Source organism: Tyto alba, unplaced genomic scaffold (assembly GCF_018691265.1).
Source record: "Tyto alba isolate M040663 unplaced genomic scaffold, T.alba_DEE_v4.0 Super-Scaffold_27, whole genome shotgun sequence".
In the NCBI taxonomy this organism is placed as follows: domain Eukaryota; kingdom Metazoa; phylum Chordata; class Aves; order Strigiformes; family Tytonidae; genus Tyto; species Tyto alba.
Window position 1 is genome coordinate 13,202,175 of NW_024881301.1, and position 19,794 is coordinate 13,221,968.

The 19,794-nt window shown below is 38.9% G+C and overlaps 1 protein-coding gene across 1 annotated transcript in view; it reads right to left on the bottom strand.

The window, feature by feature from the left end:
* Positions 1-19,794, bottom strand: part of PIEZO2 (piezo type mechanosensitive ion channel component 2) — a 313,592-nt gene that overhangs the window by 14,533 nt on the left and 279,265 nt on the right. The window contains exons 38-48 of the mRNA XM_033010613.2: positions 17,459-17,625; positions 16,168-16,343; positions 9,959-10,126; positions 7,444-7,836; positions 5,787-6,045; positions 5,092-5,274; positions 4,409-4,661; positions 3,521-3,653; positions 2,932-3,079; positions 2,602-2,816; positions 335-493 (exon numbers count right to left, since the gene is read on the bottom strand). Coding sequence (XP_032866504.2) covers positions 335-493; positions 2,602-2,816; positions 2,932-3,079; positions 3,521-3,653; positions 4,409-4,661; positions 5,092-5,274; positions 5,787-6,045; positions 7,444-7,836; positions 9,959-10,126; positions 16,168-16,343; positions 17,459-17,625 — 2,254 coding nt within the window. The remainder of the gene's footprint in view (positions 1-334; positions 494-2,601; positions 2,817-2,931; positions 3,080-3,520; positions 3,654-4,408; positions 4,662-5,091; positions 5,275-5,786; positions 6,046-7,443; positions 7,837-9,958; positions 10,127-16,167; positions 16,344-17,458; positions 17,626-19,794) is intronic.

The following is a 19,794-nucleotide window of genomic DNA, read 5'->3' on the forward strand; positions in this document are numbered from 1 at the left end:
GTTTTCTAACACAATGTGTAGCCCTATCTCTGTTCAATTGAGATGACTTTTTAGAAGTGTTAAAAATGTCTCTTCCATAGAGGCCTGAAAGGCTGACTAGTATGTCAGGCTTCTGGATTCGGAGTGGGAGACTGATTTTTCTCAAATTTCCATTTCAGAAATTGATGTTTTGTGAACTACAGGGGACATAGGGCATATACAGAGTGTGCTGTACAAAACTTGCTATCTCATTTCCAGCAGTCTGTGAAGAGAAGTCATGAATAACCACAGCATCTCATGATAACAGATTGTTATTTCACAAAAGATAGGAGGAGGGCAGAAGGTCTAGACTTACCCTTGAAATAAGAACAGGTTGACATAGTTATAACTTTTCGTGAGGAAGTTGCCAAGAACACGAGTTGGATATCCACAGCGTATCTGATATGCTGATAAGCCAAAATAAACACATTTCACAAAATACCAGAGCTGGGCAACTGTGTTCTGGCTAAATTTCCTGTAATGGAAAAGACAGATAAAGGAAAATTATGATCTTTGTGCCTGTGTATGACCAAATTAGCTTGAAATGTTTTGTGCTACTGGCAGTTACCCTTTCCTGAGATCCTATGAAAAGCCCTTGGTTTCTGACCCCACTGCAGGGTTAAAACAGTATTTGAAAGATGGTGGATGAAAAAGTCTATAAACAGCATCTGCTGTCACTTCAGTGTCACAGGGTACAGACTGGGAATAGGCTTTCCAAAAAGTGAGAGCTTTGGGGCAGTGCCCTCTCCCTCCAGATGCTAGAGGTGCCTTGCTGCCCATCACAGGCCGGTCTGCCCTTGGCCCCCACAATGGCACATTCCTCTGTGAGACCTGGGTAGACACTGCTTGTCTTAGCTTTTCAGAGGGCTGACATCTGGACTGAATCTAGGCAGCTTTAATAGCTACCTGCGTTCACACGGGCACCTCCAAGGTCATGAACTCACACAGGAATTTAAATGGGAGTGACCTCTGAAGATCATCTTTTTCACCCTCCCCTGCTTGAATCAGGTCTAATGATACCAAACTGTTCAGGGACCTGTCCAGTTGAGTTTTGAACATCTGTGAAGATGGAGATCCACAACCTGTCTGGGCAACCTGCTCCAGTGTTTGACTATTGTCATGGTGAAAAGATTTTTCATCATATCTAACTGGAATTTCCCTTTTTCCCAACTTGTAGCCTCTTGTCCTATCTGAAAAGAGCTTAGCTTCTACTCAGTGCCCTCTTAATAGGTAGCTGAAGACAGCTCTTCACTTTATTTCTCCAGACTGAACTAACCCTGCTCCCTCAACTTCTCACATGTGATGTGCTCCATCCCCCTGGCCATCTTGGGGAACACGTGCCACTTCTGACTGCCGTTCAATAGCATGGTGGAACTGCAGCAGATTCCTCATGATGGACAGGATTTGTGAGCCAGACATGATCCAATATTTTCAATTACATCCTGCAAAAGTATTTTCATTAAGAAATTTGCAGGGGCTTCTGAGAATCAGGCTGATTTAGAAGGAATACAGGAGCTTTCAGATGCAGGTATAAGATTAACAACTTGATATAAATTTCATAAAAGTACAGAAAAAGTCAAAGCCTTTCAAGTGACCAAATCAAGCCAAAAGTTTCATATAAATTCTCAACGTTCAATAGATAGGAGATCCACTTGAAACGTGTTTGGGTTTTTTTTTTTCAAGTTGGGTCACAATTATTACTGCATTGAGATAAAAAGAAAACATTTGGTTTGGAAAGGAAATGAGACCTTTGAGTCTTTCTTTACACTAGGCACCTATTTTGTTTTTTTGCCAGTAAAATAACTTGACTGTTAAGGAAGTGTAATGTACCCTGGTAACACACTCAATTTCCCTGTGTAGTCAATAGAGTGAGGTAGATACTTCAAGGCAATTTAAAGTTCTAAGTAAGAGGGGAGTTAGCTGGGTGCTAGAGAGGGAACCTTAACACTTCTGCAGTGCAGATTGAGGTGATAACTGTCTTGATCCATGCAATGAGAAATATTAGATTTGGGGGAAAACCTGACCAGGTATGTGATACAAGATTTCACACAGCAGGTGACCACCTCCACATTGTGCCGAGCCATGTGGCAGGAGCAGAAGAAGAGAACTTGTGCTCTTCAGAAGAGACATGGGTTTTAGACAGTCTATGGAGATTTAAATCCACAGTTCACACATTTCAGGAAAGTGCCAAATTATAAGCTACTCTGAGATAGTAATTTTCTGCTCACTCTTCTAAACCAGCATGCAGCAGTCTTGGGAGTAGGGAACTGAATCAGAGGCCAACATTGTCTCAGTTGAGTGCTCTAATCACTCAATTACAGGCAAGTTATCTTTTACCTGCTTGCATTTTGGCCTAAGTTGATAATATTTCTGTATGTACTTATATAATTAATTCTTCCTCAAACTTATGTTGGCTACAGTTATTGCAGTGGAAAGGCACTCCAACATTCTTCTTAGAAATGAGACCAAGAAGAAACCTTTTAATGATTCCAAATCTTAGCTATAACCATATCAAAATTAAATACAAATAACTTTGTAGAGCATCAGTATTCAACCCATATAGTCTGATTGTAAGGGTTATACCTTTCTGTCACTCCAGGCAAGATAAAGAACATCCAGAAATGTATTCCGAAAACAAGGATGACCTGGAAGATGACCTTTCCCATCACAGTCTTTTTGAGGTACAGTGCTCGATCAACCACCATGGTACCAAACTGAATGAGCACCATCACCAAAAATGCCTCTGGGACCTGGTCCTCTGAGAGTGAAGAGGTGATATCTGCTGCTGCAGAGTGTTTCTGAAAAGGAAAATATAACAAAGTGGTTGACGAAGGAGGACACTCACATGATACTTAGCATCTACAGCATGTAAATCCTACTGAGGATTTACAGATAGATGCCTCCATGACATACCCCAAAAGCCCAAAATCCAAACACAATGATGATGAAGTCCACTGTATCTGCGAGGAACATCAGCACATACACATCAGTCACCGCACTGTAGTCTGGATGAATAAGATTGTAGAAAAACTGTCTGATGGGCACATACACCTGGAGAGTCCTAAAACAACACAGACCGTAATGTGATTTAACAACACTGTAACTTGCACTGAAGAAAAGAATGTCTGGGTGTGATATGTTTATTGTTTCTAAAGATATCTAAGATCTACTTTGATGACCTTCACAGGGCTTCAGAGACACCAGTCCCTTGTTCTGATTGCTTCTAAAGCACTGCATTAGCATTTGTTCAGTAGAAACATACATAACCAACCAAGTTCATACAGGATATTTAGATTTTTTATCAGGCAGATGCTATTTGAACAACTGCTGATTTGTCTGATGTTCTGCTGGTGGGTCTTCAAGTGAGAGCATCTGTATATAATGAACTGTATATGTACCCATTCATCCCCTTGAATTAACAGTAGTAGTTACCTGCTCTATTTAAAATGCTTTACTGTTTGGAACCTCCCCCAAAACCCACACAACTCCTCACATTGCTTACTTTTTAATTGTAAAGGCCTTGGCTTTGATCATTTGTTCTCGAAACTTTTCCATCAGAAGCTCTTTTCTAGATTTTTGCTTGATGCTTAACACACTGCTTCCTTTCTGACTGCTGTTTCGTGTACTGGTACTTCCTGGGAAAAAAAAAAAAAAAAAAGGAGAGAAAGAGAAGCCAATTCAAAATCAGAGTTTAAATACAAAAACTAGAAAGTAATAAATCTTGATACTTCTATTCCATATGCGTCCCACATTTGAAAGAAACTTTAAAATTAATTTGTATGCTTTTTTTTTTTTTTCCAATATGATAGTCTTGAGAGCATCCAGCAAAGGTTTAATCACTAGCAGATCAAAACTTGATTAATAACTATAAAAAGAGAAGGCTAGCGATAAAGACAATTATTTGATTGATCTGACTCAGTCATCTCAATTGGTAATATATACATTCAGGCTAGAGTAAACCTGTCCTTTTTACAAGATGGGATAGGTAATCTGTTTCAGTATACTTAATCAAAACTTTTTCTCACTTCAAGTACCATCAAATGTAGATCTGAAAAATACACATGTTTTGTATTCCCTCTAGCTGGAGATTATGCTAAACAAGAAATTCTGGAGCTAGGCCACACTGAGCATTCCTTTCCCAGATTTTGGACAATGTAATTTTAAAAACATAATGAATCACAAAGTATGGCTCTCCATTTGAATTTTAAGAAGGCTTGGAGTATGTTCAAACATGAAGATACTTCGGTTCATATCCTATTTCCTCACTGAGGAGCAGCAGCATTGAGTAGCCTCTGGGATCTCCACAGCAACCAGCACTAGGTTTCAGCAGGATGATCCTATGGGAAATGAATATTTGCTCTTCAAATCCCAGGAATACCATGACATTTACCTCTCTTAGATCTGTGTGAGGAGAAGCTGGACCTGTGTGAAAGCTGTGATACGCTGCTAGAGCTCTTCCTCCTGATGGCAGTCTGCTGCTCAGGGAAGTGGACGTGGATGGACTCCACCGATGCTGCAAGATTGACAGATTTCAAAGAGGCAGAAGAGTCTCTCCTGCCTCCTGTCAGAGACAGCTCATCATCAGTATCCTCTTTGTTACTGGAGTTGTCCCTTTTCTCATCTTCATCCCATAATCCATGGCACTAGTGGAAAAAGAAGGAGAGAGCATTTCAACCTTGTATTTCTGCCACAGTATTTATCACAGGCATTTCTAAACTCAGTCATGTGTTCACAAAGGGGGAAAACAAATTAATTGTGTTGGGATATCATAGAAACATAGAATCACTCAGGTTCGAAAAAGCCTTTAAAATCAAGTCCAACCATAAGCCTAACACTGCCAAGTCCACCACTAAACCATGTCCCTAAGGGCCACATCTACACATCTTTTAAATATCTCCAGGGATGGTGACTCAACCACTTCCCTGGGCAGTCTGTTTCAGTTCTTGATAAACCTGTCAATGAAGAAATGTTTCCTAATATCCAAATAAGTGACTTCCTTATATCATGAGTGACTAAAAAAAATTAAAAGTAAACATTAAATATAAAATAAGAAACTACATGAACTCAGATTACCTTTAAAATGGATCTGTGAAAGAATAAAGCAAGGAGTTGAACAAGATCATAGTGCACATAACCCTCTTTCTTCTCAATGCCAATAATATTGGGTGGATGGTAAGGTTTATCTTTTGTGTAATCCACATATTTATTCCAAGGAAAGAAGCCAAACTGGAAGAAGTACTTGATGACAATGGCCACCTGTTCAGAAACACAACACACTTGGGGTGTTTTATAAGCATGGCAGATACAATAGCCTAGTGACATTAAGAAGGGAGAAATATGATTACTTTGTCATTTTTATGAGAAGATAAACAAGCATATTAATTGCTACAGAGGAACATTCCTCACATTTCCTCAGTAATAAAGTCAATCAACATTTATGAACAGATGATGCTCAGTGGTACCTGAGATACCACAAGCAGTGTATACTGTCCTTGATTACCAGTCACATCGTAGCTGTTTGCAAGTGGTCTGTTCTTGTGATAACTGCTTTACATCCCAGGCAGGATACTGCTCATTGCAATGAAGAAAAACACAAAAAAAGGCCTTTTCATACCAAAGCAATTGTTGAGAAATTTAGAAAATATTTATGTTAATGTGAAGGGCCAAAGGCTCCTGATCCTAGAGATCAAAATCAGAAAAGAGTCTGTGCAAAGCTTACAACTTACATTTTCTGTGTTAGACACGGGGTTGCAAAACCAGCAGCATACCTCAGTGTAGACGATGGCTGTCATCCAGAAACGTTTGCTTGGCCGAGGAACAGACAGCATGGCCCAAAGGAATATAAGGATGGGAAGCACCAGGGTTATCATGGAGGCAGAGATCATGTGATTAAGGATGATCACAAAATAGCACACCATTTCTGACCGGGCCACCAGAGTATTGTACAGGGCATAAATGAGAAGCAAGACTCGAGGCTGACCAACATAGAACTTCTCTGACTCCTCCAGCTCGTCATCATGAAACATTCTGTGAGAAGCAGAGTACCATAAATGAAATGAAAATTAATTTCACAACAGCTGCTTTTTAAATTGCTGCTTTTCCTTTTATTGCTATTTTCCTTTAAATTGCTATTTTTCCTTTTTAAAAAGTATAAAATTTTGCTGCCGAGTTCAATGGAAAAAAAAAAAAAAAGATGGGATTTGGTATTATAAACAAATAGACTGACTCTAAGCTCAGAAAACAAGAATTTCAGTCAAAATAACTAGAAGCACTGTTCTGCTTTTTTTTTAATTTACCCAGAGAGTCACCCTGGGCCAAGAACTTCCACAAGCACTGCTTTCCTACAGTTGCTCAAACAACATATCTCATGGAAATCACACCATGCTGGTGTGGCCCTATCTGGATTCATATCTGATTTATCAACACAGATGGGAATTTGGAGAAACTCCAGAGGTCCATCAGGAGATGTATGTTATGAATAGCCCTGTGACGTAAGATTAGAACATGATAAATGCCCTTGAGCATTAGATGTGTCCAATCTTCTCCCCTTTACCTAACTCAAATAAATATAAAAGACAGCATGAAATCATAATATGACTTTCAAATACATTCACAATTCTCTTTGATTTCAATAGAGTGTCCTGGCCTGAGAAAAGATCTCACTGAAAAGCAAAAATGACTATAGAAAACCAGAAGAAAAGACACTGTATCTACAAAGTCAGATCTATGTGGACTCTCTCTCCAGATGCAGTCAGGCTGAAAGGCCTTTCTATGGTTTAAGATTTTGTCTTCAAGACTTGCATTCAGGGAAGCTTTCTCCTAGCTGAGTCAGGATGGAAAACAGAGGAAGAAGAGCAGTGGCACCATCCCCAGCTCAATGCTGATTGTGCTACTGAGCAAAGTGTCTGAGGGGCAAAGAAGGGAATGTCCTACCCTTTATGGACTTAGCAAGGTTGTGTCTCTACATAGCCCTTAGCTCCTACTGGCTTAAGGAAAATCTCTGTTAAACGTCAGAGTTTCCCTTATAGTAATCCAAAATAATTGAAGGAGAAACATTTTCCCAGATAGACCTGGAGAAAACTTATTTGAAATCACAGCTGCCTGGAGAAGAGAAGCCCTCTCCACAAGGAATATTTAGGAAAGCCCATGACCCCATGATAATTGCAGTACAGAAATCCAATGCTAACTGGAACCATTAGGTATGGTATCTGGGAGAAATCAGAGATTCCTTCCAACACGAATTTGAATAATTTTTAAAATCTGTGATTAGAGTAACTGCACAGGAAAGGGGCTTCTTCCCTTAGATCAAACTTAGTGCAAGGTCAGTATCAGAAACTGTAGACTAATTCTGAGACAAAAAAAACAGAATAGTGACAAAACTTCACAGACTGGGACTAACAGCTTTTCCCTGTTGAAGGTCCTTACTTGTTCAGAAGCAGCTCACTAGCTGTTAGCTCATGCGTCAATGGAGGGAGAATCGTGTCATTCAGTTTGTCCGTCCGACTGTCATCTGGGCTCACCATCATGAGGCTCTTACCAGCTGAGTCATCTGGGGAGCCAAAGGGAAGTTGTTCAAAGCTGACAGCTTTGCTATAGGAAGGTGGAGCTTCTGCATTGCTGTCCACAGTGGAGTACAATGGCACATCGGTATCAGGAGTATATGCAGCTCCTTCTGAATCCAGGCTATAATCTTCCACCTCCTCTTCCTCCGTCCTTGATGCAGAATGAGCTCCTTCCTCTTCATGCTCCCCTTCTACCTCTTCAATGGTTTCTGTTGTCCCTTGACGAGAATAGAGCATGGTGACCTGTGTAGGTTCACTGTTCGGGATAGATGAAGAGAAAGAGTTGAGGCTTACAAAGCTCACCACCAAGCAAAGTTTGCTAACTGTACCTTTATGTAGACAGTTGAGCAACCCCATTGCATTCCCAACCCTTCAAATTTCATATGATCTGGTAGAAAACATATCATCATGATCTCCTCTTACACAGATGGACCATCTGGGTCCATATGCCCCCTGAATGACATCCCATTGAACTCACAGTGATTAACTATATTTTCACATCAGCAAAGGGCAAATTAATATCATCATCAAGAGAAACTACATTAATTTTCTGAAAGTAGATCAAACATTTTCTGACCAGAACCAGGACTTGCTATTACATCTACTGAAAGCATGCTCCATGGTGAATGATAGGCAGCCATGGGGTTCCTTCTAAACATACTGCTTTTAACAACCACTGTACGGGTGCTGTATACCACCGGAACAGGAGCTGAACACACACACACATCAACTCTGATTCCAAATCAAAGAAGTAAATTGCTAACATGGAGAAATACAATCCAGATTACAAAATGGTTTCAGTAACAAGGTATCTTGCTTACCTTTAGATTGCCCTATAGTCTTCAATACAGTCTTCATTTTTACCTTACCTGCTTTTCTTCTATATGTACCTATTTTCTTATTCAACGCTTCTTATTCACTCTGTTCAGTTCTCTGCTTGTTCACTTTGCTTATTCTCAGTTTTGCATGTTCATAATCACTTTCTCTCTTAATGCTCTGTGCTCTGCAACAGTATCAACTGACGCAAATTCATGCAGGTTGATGACTCCAGATGGGACTCTGGACACCATAATTTTTAAAATATTTTCTTGGATTTGCTTTCACCCTTTTCATCCCTCACAAGTGTTTTTTCACGTCTCCCCTTGAACATCACTCTTTCTCTTTTTAGTCTCCATTCCAGTCCTTTTCCATAGGTTAGACAAGAGGCATCAACTCAGTGTCTTTTGTTGGCTGCATGTTCTTGTATCTCAACAGAGACAAAACCAGATTTCACATAGCTCCTATGAAATTAATAGGGCCATGTTTTCACCTAAAGTACAATGTTTTAAAGAAAACTGGCACTGCCAAAGCCAGCTGACACTATCATCTCCTGTCAAAATTAAAAATTAAGTTCCATCTCTTTTTCTTTTACACTGCTTCCAAACTTACTGTGGCTATGTTAGATCACTATTTCTAGCACACTTTTAATTAGAATGTGTAACACTATTATTAGGATGTGTGTTTTGATGATTCACAGTAGCACTCATCCTGGTAAAATGCACAAAACCATAAAATCCTACCATTTCAAAACTGAGTGATACCAAAAATCTGTGAAACACTTTAAATGCTGAAAAAGAATGATCTAATATGCCATAAAATTTCATATTTATAATATTCATAATATAGTTGAAGCACTGCTTCCCAATGTCATACAAACCCCCGGGTTTTACCTGCTAAAAAGTGAGTGAATGGCTCTGAACAGTTCTCTCTAGTGCTGGATATCAATATTATTAATTATCTTTTCATAGTTATTTTTCCTTTCTTAATTCCAACACTTCACAGATTGTGTATCAATGGTAAAGTAACCAAAATACATTTAGCAATCTTTCCTACATGGGGAAAACTAAAAATTGAAAGAGCAGGGCCAATGTCTGCCTATCTTCCTTAGTTTCTAAAATTAGACATCTAAGTCCATATTTAGGATAACTGAATAGCTGAGAAACTTCACTTCCAGCTTCCAATTTTAACAAGAACAGCCATCAGCTCAGTAGCTCTGAAAATCAGACTCTTTTTTAGATGAATAAATGCAGACTTTAGCCTGGTTTTAGACAACCAGTGTAATATAATGGAACAACAATTAAAAATACATGAATTAAGGATGAAAACCAAAACAAGACAAAACAAAAAAAAGAGTAAGAAGTGAAACAGGAAATGAGTTCAAGATTATGACCCTGACTTTGAACTTCAGAATCATGGCACAGCACAGAAGGGAGTAAAGCTTCCATTAACCATGCAAACCACTCTATACACCACGTATCTGCAAATGCAAATTTATGTACACTGCAGTAAAGATAATGGTATGGGTAAATGAGTGAACAAAGCATGCATGAGTTAAGCACCTTGACACTATACTGCCACTGTCAGCTGATGAGGAGGACATATCCATGCTCTGCATTTTACGAAGCCTAGGTCGAGCGCGCTCACTTGTTTTAGGAACAGAGTCTGGTCCATCTAAATCATCAAGGGTTGACTGCCTTGAGAACAGCATGGTTGCTTCAGTGTAGCAGCTAGCAGCGCAAACAGTTATAAAGACAGTGTTAAATACAAATGATATTACTATACACATGGTTCAGTAAACAAATATGCTCGCCATGCAGCAAAACACTGACACAGAGAAAAAAGGTTCAGAGAGAAGATAAGGATTTGTTTAGAGTCACCATGTAAAGACATTTCTATGCACAGATTGCTCACAGTCATATTAATGTAGGGGCTATAGAAGGCTAACAACCATCTACTCACTATTCAAAGAGATATGAAAATAACACAGGGTTCTATGTGCTTTCCGTGGGCACCAAAGTACATGTAAGGAGGTTTTATTTTCTTTGTTTCCTCCTGAAATTTCCAAATTCCACAGAAATATTTTGGGAAGTGACCTCCTCTTTACAAATTTAATTTTATTAAGGATATACTGTGCTTAACCTTCTTACACAGGTAAAAGCCAATTTCCTAAAAGAGCCCTTAAAACTGAATAAACTCATATTCCACAAATAGAAAAATAGCTGTCAGACATTGGCTAATCTTCTTTCCGAACCAAAGAGCCAAATCGGATATGTTACCTAGCCAGTAGATACATGCCAAATATAACCTGCTCTGCATGGGATGGCTTTTATTTTGATATTTGGTAGTAAGACCTGATGATTCTTTCCAGAAGACTTCATTTATTTCAATCCCAGCTTAAAAGCTATTTCAAAACTGGTAACATGCACATATTGAAAGAAAGAACAGATATAATAAACCCTTATCTCCTTTCACTTATCAAATACAACAGGACACCAGAGACATACACCGTACATAGAGGAGCATTTATGTGTTACTGGAGAACAGAAGAACTGGCTGAGTTATGAGAAAGAAAGTACATAATTAAATACAAGCATATAACACAGCAACAGGAAATAAGCAAATATATTAATGACATATGGTAGGTAAAATAACTATTTCTCCTGTAAAAATCTTTGAAAAACACATAAGTCTATGAAATAAGTTGAGGGACCTGTTGTTTTTAACACATGCAATGACCTGCCTGAGTCTCTCAGAATGAGAGAAGAAAGGACTCCAAACTGCAGGATTTACACTCTACTTTTCTTCTTTTGAGTCCATCTGTGTTACACCTGAGCAGCAGCAGCAGGGGATTTGCTTCCTTGGCAAGCATTATGTTTGTCCAGGGGAACAGAGAATTGGGAAAGAGGTCAGAATGGAAGTGCAATGGCATCTTCCATGCTACTTTGGTCTTGATAGCCTGAAGTGAAAAAAAAATCTGCTGGCATGAAGTGACAGTTTGCAATTATTGCCTTAAGGAATATGCGGAAGAAAACAGCAAAATACATAGAGCGAAGAAGCAATTATTCTTAGGCGTATACTCAATGATAGTAATTTTTGACAGAATGGGCTGAGGCTAAGAGCAGACTTTGGTCTTTGAATTGAATAAAAGTATCAACAAGATACCAAAGGTGTTGTGAAATACTTTCCTTAAAAACAGCATTAATGGCAGGGGCACTTATGTCTTGCCAGTTCATTTGGCTGACACCCTTTACAAGCCACTCCATTATTTCTGGGTGTGTGCAAAGGCACACAAGCATCCTCCTGACAAAACCTGGAGGGCTGTCTGCATGGTACAGGGTTTTGATGAAGCAGCAAATGCTGCTTCCTGTAGGAATGGGAGATCCCCCCTGGGGACCTTATTCAGCATCATGGAAATCAGTCGGAGCTCTGTGTTACTGACCCCAGGGGGCCATGAGGGAGGAGGTTTCCCTTTGCACATATACCTATGGATTAGAGCTGTGTTGTACTATCAGGGAGATCTTGGTGTCAAAATATAGGGAGATAGCAGCAAGCAGACAACCTATTTTTGCAGATTATCTTTCTGTCTGTGTGCTACAATATTATCCACATGTTATTTTAGATCTCAAGGGCTGAGTTTATTCTTTTCAAGAGCAACACCTCATACTAAGGTGTTGAAGATTTTTAAATTCAGACATAGTTCAGCGGGAACCTTCCAAGGGCCTTAAGCAGAGCAGCTTTTGAAATCAAAGTAGCACATGCCTGTTCATAAATTTTCAGTGGAAGAAACATGTGCCAGCTGCCCTCAAAAACATGTAAATTCTGACCAGGGTCCCAGAAAAAGTCAAAGGAAAAACATCTATTAATCCCAATAGATAAAAACATTTTCCCAGACAGAGTCCCTGCAATAATTTGGTTTAAAGCTGTTTTAAATGAAGGATGAATCATCAGAGGAATTATTGACTGAGCAGCTGATCTGTATCCTTGAATGTCAGGAGATGTGTATGAGATGACACCTGTAGCACACTCTGTATATTTTTTATGTACTTTAGGAACACGCTTCCGAACATAGAGGAAATGAGAACACCAATAAAGTGGAGAGATTTACACTTGGCAAAGCTGATGTTGACTCAGTCATTGACTATCACATAAATTTAATCCAAGCATATCTTCCTGAGTGACTTTTCAAATTTGTGTCCTTGGATACCTTGAAAAGCATTAGCTTCTTGAAATCATTCAAGAACTAGGTATTTTAAATTGAATGTTCATTAAAAGCCCTGAGTTCAAACAATTTATATCAAGTTGATCAGGCATCCATTTCAAATGGGGATATATATATATAGCAGAGATGTTTTTATCCTCGGTGAGTGGGAAATTTCTTACTTTATGACTTCCTTTTTTCTAAACAAATTTTCTCTTCCCAGAATGTTTATTAGTTGAAGGGGTGACTTACAAATTTTTCTGTTTTTTTTTCTGTCCATGGGCTAGTTACCGACTGGCATTACCTTTATGAACTACTATACTCCTCACACCTGCAAGCAAAGACCCCAAACATTTCCTAACATTCACACTCCTAAATCAGACTCAGATCCAGCCTCAAACTGGGACTCTCCTTTCTTCCTCTCTCCTGCCTCCCAAGGCAATGTTACTTCTCCAGCGTTCCCTGCCTCAAGACCTGTTCTCCCATCTGGTGAGGGAAGCACAGATGAAAAGTGATGCCTGTAAACACCCTGACCGCACTTGTCACTCTTACAGGTGGGTCAGGGGCTCCCCCTTGCAGCTCCTATAAAAGCCTACACAGGTAGAGTTGAGAGCTGAATATGTTATTTGTGATGGACAAAAATGAATATGAACTAAACTGGATACAAAATATTGGATATGCTGAAATCTGACTTAGGACCTGTGTCTAGCTGCTACTTTGCAATCGTAGGCAGAGTCCCATAAAGGCAGCCAACTGGTTTTAGGAAGTTCCCAACCATATTACCAAAACTCACAAGCTGTTTAACCTAATAAGCAGTTCATCAGTCGAATGGAAACAAACAGCAGCAAATGCTCTACCATGCTAGCTCCTGGTCCCTTGTGGTGATGCTCCTCAAAGAGCTTGTTAAGGCTCAACATCAGTCTCTTCTCCTCCCAGCCCATGTGAACTTTGCACTTTGCCTTTAGGATACATAAGAGTATTTATACATGAAGAGAAACCAAAAAATTACATTATGAATACCTCATTACACCTCTAGCTACTGTATAGGAAAATGATGGAGAATAAAGGGAAGCCTCACAAAAATTGTTTCAGAGCTTTATCTAGGGTAAGAACAACATCCCTGGATAAGACTTACAAGGGTCAGCCCTGAACTTCACAAGAAATTTACAGTTCCTGCAACCGATCAGGAGGGATGTTGTCTCTGGAAATGCAGTACTTGGAGCACTGAGCAGATACCTGCAGTAACTCCTGTCCTGAGTACTGAGGAATATGTATTATTATAATGGAATGCCTTCTGCTTCTGCAGACCTGTATACTTCCAGACATGCCTATCTTACTCATGGACCTAACGTTCACTACAGAATTTTGTGTAGGGAAACCAAAGAAGGATAACCAGAATGCTGGTTAAAAGCCCTCTGCCCCTTCCCGAAAGTTCTCCATTGTAATCCTAGATCCATGATCACAGGGCTGATTTAGATTTAATTAGTTGATTTATTTTACGTTTTACATTTTACGTTACTTTGAAATGTAAAATGCCCCCTTCTCTTGTTTGGGCAATTCAAAAAAATCACTCAGTAAACTCACATGAAGTTTAAAACATTTCACATTTCTAAAAAAGCTCATAACCACTTTTGTAATCTCAGGAAGAGACGTGAAAGAGTGCTCCAATAAACAGATGGCATTATCATTCAATCAACAGACTAATTTTTGCTTCCTCTAATTACAGGTCATTGTTCTTATAGCAGATGTGCACAGTTTGTAAAATACTCTCAGTGCAAGAACATTTGATTGTTCATTACCAGAAAGAGAATTTGAGATTAGAGAAATCAGTCATAACACTGCCTTTGCTATTCCTTTGTTGATAAGTCCTGTGACATCTTCCGAGGAAACAGAGATGACAGTAACACATGTGAAAGATCTAACTTTTTCCGTTACAAAGCAGGTCCAAGAATCACTTAATTCTCTCAGCTTGAAAAAAGATTTAAAATGTGTAAGTATGCTCAAAGCAGGGTGACAAATGGGTGGGTATTCTGAAAAAAAAAGACATAGTGGAGCTCAACACTGGATACCATCTCATCAAAAAGGCAGATTTAAACATGAAGACTACAAGATTTGTCTGTCTTTTTTTTTAAATTAATTTTGGAATTGGCTCCCCTTTGCTTCTAGCTTAAGTTCTTGCTCACATCCTCATATAATAATGATAACTTCTTCTATCCATAGTAAATAGTGTGACCAAAAACTAATGAAGGCAGGTCTGATACTACTATTCCTTATTTAGGTGAGTCTGAACATTGTGGAGTTAAACTGTGCCCTGCAGATATCCAAGTGGCTCCAAGTGAGCTGGTAATAGAACTTGGCTTAATGTTTTTCTCAAGTCATCTGACTCCTGTAAAACTTTGAGACAAAACACAAAGGTGTTGCTTAGTTGGGTAGCTAGCCACCAAGAAAGATTTGCTTGGAGTTGGTGTTTTTACTGGAGTGAACCTCTCAAAGCTCAGTGCTCACTCTGGGGAGCAATTTGTGAATATTTTGTTGAAGCATGGTACTCACAGGCACTCTCTTACACATGCTTTTCAATAACATCAGAAAGGAAGACAAGCCCTCATTATTTTCAGTCTCCTAACATCTATCCATATGTCATTAGTAAAAGCTAAGCATAATTTATTGTTCACAGAAGCTACTGAGTTTGCTGGGAGTATCAGACACAATATGATACTGCCACACTTCAGAGAATAACAGAAGACAGCAGAATGCAATGGATTATGAAACAGTTGGATTTCCAAAGCCCTCCCCTCTCCCCCTCATGCTGGACAATTTCTGCAGTCTCTTAAATGTCAAGAACACCAGGGACATGGTGGAAACAGGCTGCCTCTGTAAGAGAAGGAAGTGAATGTGTGTGCCTCTGTGTCCACAGAGCAGCAGGAGCATGCAGTGTTTTTGTCAAGGGACTTGACAGCATCCGTATTTAGAAAAGAATGAGGAAGGTGGTTTTCCTGAACCAGTGTGGGTATTTGATCCACAAACTGTGTAGCTCTGCTGGACTGTAATCATAGCAGTTAGGAAATCAGGCCCTTCATATGATCTTTGCCCTGTGGGTATGAGAGGGGGATTTTGTCCTCTCAAATCTAGAATCTCTCTCGTAATGCAAAGCCTTTTTTGATTTCTGGGCAACAGACAACAATTTATTTTACAAGGACAAAATATTCACAATGAATGATCATCCCCCAGACTCCACACTTGATTTCCTAAAACAGTATCCCATAAGTATTCTCAGCAGACTTTTATTTTCCATTATTTTTTCACAAGATCAGAAGCCCTGTCAATGACTCCTAATTCTAGGGGGAACAGAAGGCAGTGGCATAGTCATGCAGTGGAAAAGGAGTTAAGCCAACAACTGAGCCACCATAAAGGAATAGTAACATATAGCAGTTTTCACTATTAAAATGGCATAGATAAATCAAAAAGAGGATTCAATGTTGATTAAGAAGTTAATCAGTACTTAGATATTATCTAAAATTATGTCTACTGCATGATCCCTCTATCTTTCACAAAATAAAATTAAATCAATACCTGGAGATACTGTCACGAGAAGCTGCTGAATCTAAACTATCCATTCTTTCAGATGCTTGAAAACCAGAAGCTTGACTGGGATTTTTATCAATCGAGTCCAGTCCTGACTCCTTAGAAAGTTTCATCATGTGGTTCTGGTAATACATATGGATGCTCTCCCGTGTTGGAACGTTTCCCTGTGGAAGAGAGTCGAGGTAGAGGTACATGGCAGGTGTATTCTTCGAGGAACTGGTTTTGTCTGTCATTTGGCAAGAACAGATTAAGGACTGTGCAAACAGCTTCCTAATAAATAATAACCTCCCACAAGTAGTTCCTTTTCAGAGTGCAAGTCAGATTCTGACTGAAATTATCATGGCAGAAATTGTTGGTTGGGTTTTCAAGCAAAACTGGAGCAATGCAAGTGGTTTCAGGCTATACAGAGCCAACAGAACTCTGCTGAGTGGACTGAAGATCATACAGTGTGAAAATGAGGTGAAGGTGGGCTGGGACCATGACTCAACCTGTGCTCCAGCAACTTTTGAGATATCTCTTTTAGATAGCTTCACTGACTCTAAGAACAATTATACATCTTATTAGTGGTCAGTATTAGTTTTTTTAAACAGGAAAAAAAAAAAAAGAAACAGGTCACGTACAAGCTAATCTACATTTTCATTAGTGTCGCAAATACTATCCCAAATCTAACATTTTTCAAATCTGAAGTTTTGTAAAAAAAATTTTAAGAAAAAAATCTGAAAGTCAGGTTTTTAATTAAGCTTGTTTGTATACAAGCTGTGTTGATTCTGCAGTAATAAACGTTTGTGCCATTATGACAGCATGCCTCTGAAATTATGGCACACACTACATTCTAGCTTGACTGCAGACTTGGGATAAAGGGAAAGAGCTGTGATAGCAAAAGTGCCCCACAGCTGTCGGAGGACTCAGTTTCAGGTTCTTCTGTAGCTGGAAGAGAGACCAAAGGAACTTCATACATCAGGTTAACCATTGAATGTATCCTGTCACCTCAAACACACACTTTATCATAGGATTGTTTCAGCCAAATCCTTATATCAACCTCTCAAAGAATTATTTTTCCAATAATTTGTTTTGTGTCCATATAATAAATCAAGTAATTTATTATTTATATATTTATAAAACAGCAAGCAGTAAAAGAGTCCAGACCTATTTTTAAAACACATGTATAAGTGAGGTTTTTATAATTTTTCTTCTTGACACAGTGAGCTGAAAAGACAACCTTACATTTTTCACTGAGCTGGAAATGGCATTAGCAGACAAAAAAGACCAAAGGCGTTACCTTCTTAATCTCCCTGGTCAGCATACAGCGCTCGATTCTTAGCACAGTGGAGATATCTATGTGTTCTCTTGAGATGGAATTAAGCCAAGCTGTAAAACTGTCTAGTGTTGCCAGGAAAAGGACCCAAGTGAACTTCAAGATATTAAATATCCTCTTGATGATGTTATCTAAAGGAGAAGAAAAGTAACAGAGTTAATGAATGCAAATATCTTTCATTGTATTTCTGCTTGGAGTTAGATTAATTTTTCCATTATTGTCTGATAATATTAATAATCCAGACTGAAAGACTCTGCCATAGTAAGGAATCTCTGAAGATGGCTGGAGGCCTTTTGGCTGTCTGGGCCATTTTCCTGCCTGTATATCTTGGCTTATCATCTGGAATCCCTTTTCCACCCTGTAACTCCCTGGTCCTGCAACTGCTAGTCATATAAACAGTCCCTGATTTTAGAGAGATGCTATATGCACAGGTCTGCAAAATGAAACCCAAATATTTGGGCATCTCTTGAGAGCTATTCAATATCCCTGGCTCCTGTGATCTCAATAGCCATTCAGCCAGCATGTTGAGCTAAACCCCTTACCCACCTATTTACTTGTGCACATTTCTCTCTGTATAGAATTTGCCTTTTGTGCCTGAAACTTACTTATCTGAGTTTTAAAGTCTAACCTGCCTAAACAGTCTTTGAATCTCTCCCAGTTTTCCAACCACCTAAACACACCTCTCTGTATTTACTGTTTCTAAAGCCTCTCTTTTTTTAAATAGTCTGCACTGTGTCATCAGTGATCGCAGATCAACTAGATCAACTAGGACAAATCATATAAATTATTTATAAAACATTAATCTTGCATCATTTTGCCAAAACAGTACACTTTCCCATGAGTAGAGCTTATGGGTTTATATCGACAATAGCAGACTTATTTCGCTCAACAGAGCTGTCTCAAGTTAATTTCTCATTTCAGCAGCTCCTTTAGCATTATCAACCGCATTTCTCACCCAAAAAGCAGTACTTTCAGCTTATTTTTCTTCCACTCACAAACAACCACACCACAGTAGAGCTCTTATATAGTGCTTCACAAACACTAAAAAATTTCTTTCTAACTAGCCAGTTCCAGAGCCAGTTGTCCATGCTATTTTCAAATCTCAGAGCACTAGCTATAAAGACCAATTTTAAAGTAAACAGCCTAAGAAATAATAGAAAAATGTCAACAACCTGCCATGCAGGGATGAAATGTTTGAAGTAGATACTAAGGAGCCAACCTATGCACTAAAGCATGATGCTTTCAACAACCTTACTTCTTAGCTGTACCACAAGATGGCATGCAAAACTTTGTGGAGTACACAGTCGCTCCTTACAAAGAATGCAAAGGTGAAGCTATAATAAAGCAAAAGTTTTCCTATGGAGGAACATGCACATGTCTCTGAGTGTGCAGGCAGGGTTGTATGCACATAGGCATGGAGACAAACTAAGGGAAAAACCCATTAGGGGTACATTCCAGTAAAGTGGATATTGAAATGGCAGTATGTACCATTTACCTGCACAATGCCATAGAACTGGCCTGATATCTCTGAACATAAGAGCATTTAGCCCCTTTCATTTGGCCATGTAATTATTTCAAGAATATTTTGCACTTTTTTCAGGCTTTTTCTATGTCATTTAGAATTGCAGATATTTTATGATTTATCTACTTAACTTTTTTTTCACTCATATTTCAACATGCAGCTCTTGAAGCTAAGGAAACCTTGCCATTGGAAATTAAATGTAAGGCTGTTTCTACTTCAAGGAGCATTAATTTCATTTGAATTCCAGATAAAATTATGAACAGGTTAAAAGGAAATGTAGCACTCATACACAAAAATATACAACATATAAATGTTCTTTTTTAACCCACACTCTTCCTCTCTAATATATAATTTCTGCTACTGACTTCAGGAGAATTGCAGCTCTCAGGTTAAAATTATTTTTATTATTGACAACCACTGGCATGCCATAGTCTCACCACAGTGATTTGCCAAGCACTTCCAGTCTAATCCGAAAGGTCATATTTCTCTCTGGGATGGAGGTGATTTAGTATACATTTTTAATGATGCTGTAGCTGTTCTGGCAGCTTAGCTGTTCTCCAAAACTTTTTAAAAATAATCATTTGGGGATCGATCGCATCTAAACGTCTTTAAAAAGGGAAACAAATATTTCTTTTCTACAGACACTGTTATTCTAACTTAGAGGGTCAAATGCAGAGAAGGCTTCTCTCTGCCTGAGTGTGTGACAGGATTTCATCTATGGTTAATGATGATACGAATGCTTCATTAACAGTTACTGTCTAATTTTTCCAAACACCTT